Source organism: Rhea americana, unplaced genomic scaffold, assembly GCF_003343005.1.
Source record: "Rhea americana isolate MKP2758 unplaced genomic scaffold, rheAme1 scaffold_319, whole genome shotgun sequence".
Lineage (NCBI taxonomy): Eukaryota > Metazoa > Chordata > Aves > Rheiformes > Rheidae > Rhea > Rhea americana.
This window is the reverse complement of record NW_028186445.1, coordinates 456207-460962: the sequence shown is the minus strand read 5'-3', so window position 1 is coordinate 460962 and position 4756 is coordinate 456207. Positions and strand designations below refer to the sequence as shown.

Genomic DNA, 4756 nt, shown 5'->3' with positions numbered 1-4756 from the left:
AGGGGGCAGCGCGGGCGCCCCCGAGCCCCAGCAGCGGCTCCCCGGCCCCAAAGCGTTACCGGCACCGGGCACTTTTCCAGCCCGGAGCTGGGATGACTGTGTCGGCTCCAGCCCCCCGGAGACCTCCGGGGGATGCCGGCACCTCCGGGAGCAGCCGCGGGGGGTGCATGSTCCCCCCACCCCAGACAAGCCCCAGGAGCCGAATGGTGTGAGGCTGGCGCCCCCAGCCCCAGCACCACAGCCTCTGCCGCCCCGAGCTCCCGGCTCCCCTGCAAGCGGACGGGTGACGCATCCCAGCCGTGGGGAGCCCGGGGCGGAGGCAGCCGTGAAAACACCCATCCGGATTTTATTAAAAGTTCAGCACCAGTAAATAAAAAAAAAAGCAACCGTGCAAGACGGGAAGTATTAAATTAATGGAGCTTAAGGCTATGGCGGGCTGGTGTGGAGGAAATCCAASGCACACGTGGGGCATCGGTGCCGCAGCCTCTCCCGGCGGCACCCCAGCCCCCTTTCCAGCCTCCCCGAACCTCTGGCATGGACCGGCATGGGGAGAGGCCACTCGGAGCAGCCCCGGCCGTGGCTCCGGGGGGAGACGAGGGCCTGTGGCGACTCCCAGCACCGTCGGCAGCCCAGCTCCGGGGTCGGGGGGAGCACCTGGACACGCAGAGGTGCCTCGGAGGTGCCAGTGCTCCGCGCCAGGCAAGTGGGCTCCACTGGGGGCAGCCCGGCCCGGCGCGTCCGAGTCTCCGCACAGGAGCCCACAGCCACCCGGGGCCGCGGGCCCCSCTCGGCCTCGCTCATCAGAGGGTCTCTGCAAGGAAGCGTCGGTGTTAGGTGGAGTGCAGCCGCCRGCACCCCGCGCTGCCCCCCTCAGCACCCCAGCGCCCGCGCTGCCCCCAGCCCCGGCAACCTTCGTTGGCTTTGTCCCCCTTGGTCTTGGGCTCCTGCCACCACTCCGCGACGAAGCCCTCCTCGTAGTCGCCTTCGCCTTCAAACTCGCCRTCTGAGAGCAGCTCCTGGGCGTCCGTCTCCTCGGCACTGTCCACCTCCATCTGAGGCAGGCAGACAGGGAGGAGGAACGGCCCGGCCGGACACCCGCCCCGCTCCGGAGACACCCGCTATGCTTGTTCCGCGGGGATGCGGCAGCAGGGACCTACCTCATCGTCAGCTTGCAGGTACTGCTGGGCGAAGTCCAGCATCTTCTGCTGCGTGGCTGTCTGGTTGTGGTACCGCATGGCCTCCTGAGATGGGAGGGACSGGCAGCGGTGGTGTGAGCCCTGTGCTGCCGTGGGGGCCGCGGGGCTCTGCGCCCGCTGCAGCGCTCACCGGCCGGGGCTGGAAGTCCTCCTCCTGCAGCTGCCAGCGCTGGCGGTGGAAGCGGTAGTAGACCAGGTTCTGCTGCATCACMGCGTCGCCAGGGTCGAAGAGCATGTAGCTGGAGACACTCTGCACCGCGTTCCTCACGTCGTTCACTGCGCGGCAGCAAGCGCCCGCGTGGGACGGCGCCCGGGGCCGCCGCGGACCCCCGCTCCCGGCCGTGCCACTCACGCTTGTAGTAGGCGAACTGCAGGTAGTGGTACATGGTGGCCACGAACTTCTCCACGAAGTAGCCGCCCACGTTGGGGGTGAGCTCGCTCTCRCAGTCCACCTTGCAGCGCAGCACGCTCACGAAGCGGTCTGGGGAGAGAGGTGAGGGGCCGCGCCGTGCAGTGCACCGTGCCGTGCCATGCATCGTGCCATGCCATGCACCGCGCCGTGCTGTGCACCATGCCCTGCACCGCGCCGGCCCCATGCCAGCCCCGCCGCCTGGCCCCACCTGCAATCGCTGGGTAAAAGTCCTTGAACTCCTGCAGCTCGTAGGAGCCCTCGCAGCCTGCCAGGCAGTTCTCGTAGGCTTGATAGTACTCAGCGAGCGCCTGCTCCATGTCGGCTGCGCTGCTCCGGAAATCCCCGCTGTTGTACAGCTTCACCGCCCGCACGAATATCGGCTGCGAGGGAGGCGCCGGCGCTGCTGAGCGCCCGCCAGCCGCGAGAACTGCGCCGGCCCCGCTGCACCCCGTGGCCCCCTCCCACCTCGAAGGGCTGCGCCTCCAGGTCCACGAGGTACTCGTCCACRTCCAGCATCGTGCGGTAGTAGTTGAGGTACTTCAAGGTGGTCTCGTGCTTGGGGTTCTTCTGCAGGAAGGTGTGAGCGGCGGACACGGCCTTCTCRATCTTGTTAGACTGCAGAGAGGCAGAGAGGGGCTTCGCCCGTGCCTCTGCTTGGCCCGGCCCCCACAAGCTGCCCCGGTTTCCCAGGTGCAAATATCCAGGGCAGCRGGATGCTAAGAAAACTGCTCATCAGATGGGCTTCGGCCAGCGCAACCAGGAGGAAAGTGCATTAAGGAACTAGGACGCGCCGTCCCTCGCCGCTGCCTGGCCAGGCGGCACGTGGCCAGCCGAGCGCTCGCACTGCTGCAAGCACCGCTGATCCCAGCCCGCTTTGGGCTAAGGAGAGATCCCCCCCCACCCCACCAGAGCAAATCCTGGCAGAAGGGAGAGGCCACCTGGAACCTCCCTCCACATCCGCAGCGCGGGCCAGGGAAGGGCTTCTCCCAGACAAGCCCTCCGGACACACGTGTCCTGCAGGGACGGCGCCTGCGCCCGCAGCCGCCAGGTCAGGCCCGCACCGGTGGCTGGCGCCACCCGTCTCCCACGTCCCCGGCCCCTGGCAATGCTTCAGCATGGSGAGAGGTCAGGGAAGGCGAGAAGCCTCAGCAACTGCACCAAAACTGGAAGCACAACACAGGCAGTGGCATCCTCAGGCTTTTGCTCAGGGTGCAGGAGCCCGTGCCTGCACTGCGGGTCCAGCAAAGTGGGGAGGTGGCAAGCCCCGGGCAGCGCTGCAGGGAGAATGGAGTTTGTCCTCTTGCAAATATTCCCTTCCCCATTTAATCCCCAAAATGCCCCATGCGTTTGCACGAGAAGGCGTCCCTTGGGCGCGCGGCTGGCGCGAGCCAGGGCTGGGAGCCATCCCGCCAGCAGCACGGCCACTCGCTGGGCTCCCGCCTCCTGTGCATGGCAAATATCTGAAATATCTGCTCCTGGCAGCAGCTGCTGCGCAGGCATCGGAGCCAGCGTCTCCCCCAGAGCTGCAAGGGACACGGCGAACGTGTCGCCAGAGCCGGGGCATCGGCTGCCCTGTCCCCAGCACGCAGCGCTGCCCGGGCAGGTGGCCGGGGATGCTCGCGGGAGACGGTGGCCCTTTCCCCGACTCCCTGCGAGCGGGGTCCCTGCAGGGCCGGCTGCCAAAGTCTGCGCTCTGCCATGGCCGGGGGACRTGGCACTTCCACCTCTCTGGCCCCCCGCTGGGGCTGCTGTGGGGAAGGGGCTGAGAGGCGGAGGAGGAGGAAGGGGAGGGAGAGGAAAGGGCCCGAAGCAGCCGGCAGCGGCTCTTCCTGCATGCCGGGCACGGCACGCGCACCACCGCCGCACACCGACACGCGGCCAGCTGCTCCCAGGGGATGCAGCGCAGGACGACGGGTCCCGCTGGGCAGTGGGGCACCCCGGTACACGTGGGGTGGCACATGGCACCCACAAATGTTGTGCAAAGCACCCGGGTTCACCGCGGAGGCTCCTGGCTGGCCTGGATCCAGAGCTGCCCTGGGAAAACTCTTTGCACATCCCTGGAAAACCTCCCCCTCACAAGCAGGAGGCAAAGCTCTGGGGCTGGGAGCCACTGGTGCCCGTGGCAGGAAGGGACCCTCCATCATCAGGATGTGGGGAGACCCCAGCACGCCCCCCGGAAAGGGCTGTGTGTGGGGGAGACCAGCGAGGCCGGGCAGCCGGTGAGCAGCCGCGGCAGCTCCCCTTCCCCGGTGCATCCCACGGGTCCTTCCTGATGCATCCCAGATGATGCTGACGTGCCGCGGCACAGGGGCAGGATGGAGGAGCCGGGTGGGGGAACCTGGAAGGGGAGCACAGGATGGGGGGAGGCAGGATGGGGAGGCACATGCCAGCAGGACATGGGGCAGGATTTGGGGGGCTGGAGGGGGACACAGGATGGGGGCATGCAGGCTGAAGGATGCAGGATGGAGGTGTAGAAGGGGAGGTGCAGGATGGTGGGGTGCAGGATGGAAGTGCCTGCAGAGGGTGCAGAGCAAAGGGGTGCGGGACCGAGGGAGGTGCAGGCTGGAGGTGCGGGATGGAGGTGCAGGACGGAGGGAGGTGTGGGACGGAGGTGCAGGCTGGAGGTGCGGGATGGAGGTGCAGGACGGAGGGAGGTGTGGGACGGAGGTGCAGGACGGAGGTGCGGGATGGAGGTGCAGGACGGAGGGATGTGCGGGACAGAGGTGCAGGACGGAGGTGCAGGCTGGAGGTGCGGGATGGAGGTGCAGGACGGAGGGAGGTGTGGGACGGAGGTGCAGGATGGAGGTGCGGGATGGAGGTGCAGGACGGAGGGATGTGCGGGACAGAGGTGCAGGACGGAGGTGCAGGATGGAGGTGCGGGATGGAGGGAGCTGCAGCACGGAGCTGTGGGATGGAGGGATGCAGGACGGACGTGCGCGGTCTCCGCGGACCCTTCCCCCAGCCGGACACAGACCCCCTTCCGCAGACCCCCCCACTCCAGGGAAGCCGCCAGCCACGTTGCGAGGCATTTGCGCCGCCGGCCGGAGGAGGGGGGGCGGGAGGGGGGTCTTGCGCCGCCTCACCTTGAAGAGCGCGTAGTGCAGGTACTGGTAGGGCAGGCGGCGCTGGAAGTCGCGCAGCGTCTGCG

The 4756-nt window shown here is 68.0% G+C and overlaps 1 protein-coding gene across 1 annotated transcript in view; it reads right to left on the bottom strand.

Moving 5' to 3' along the window:
• Positions 1-326: 326 nt before the first annotated feature.
• The window catches only part of P3H4 (prolyl 3-hydroxylase family member 4 (inactive)), a 7043-nt gene continuing 2613 nt past the window's right edge, over positions 327-4756 (bottom strand). Inside the window, exons 2-9 of the mRNA XM_085310439.1 lie at positions 4692-4751; positions 2074-2223; positions 1817-1988; positions 1549-1677; positions 1327-1472; positions 1158-1241; positions 911-1052; positions 327-811 (exon numbers count right to left, since the gene is read on the bottom strand). Coding sequence (XP_085166565.1) covers positions 801-811; positions 911-1052; positions 1158-1241; positions 1327-1472; positions 1549-1677; positions 1817-1988; positions 2074-2223; positions 4692-4751 — 894 coding nt within the window. The 3' untranslated portion in view covers positions 327-800. The remainder of the gene's footprint in view (positions 812-910; positions 1053-1157; positions 1242-1326; positions 1473-1548; positions 1678-1816; positions 1989-2073; positions 2224-4691; positions 4752-4756) is intronic.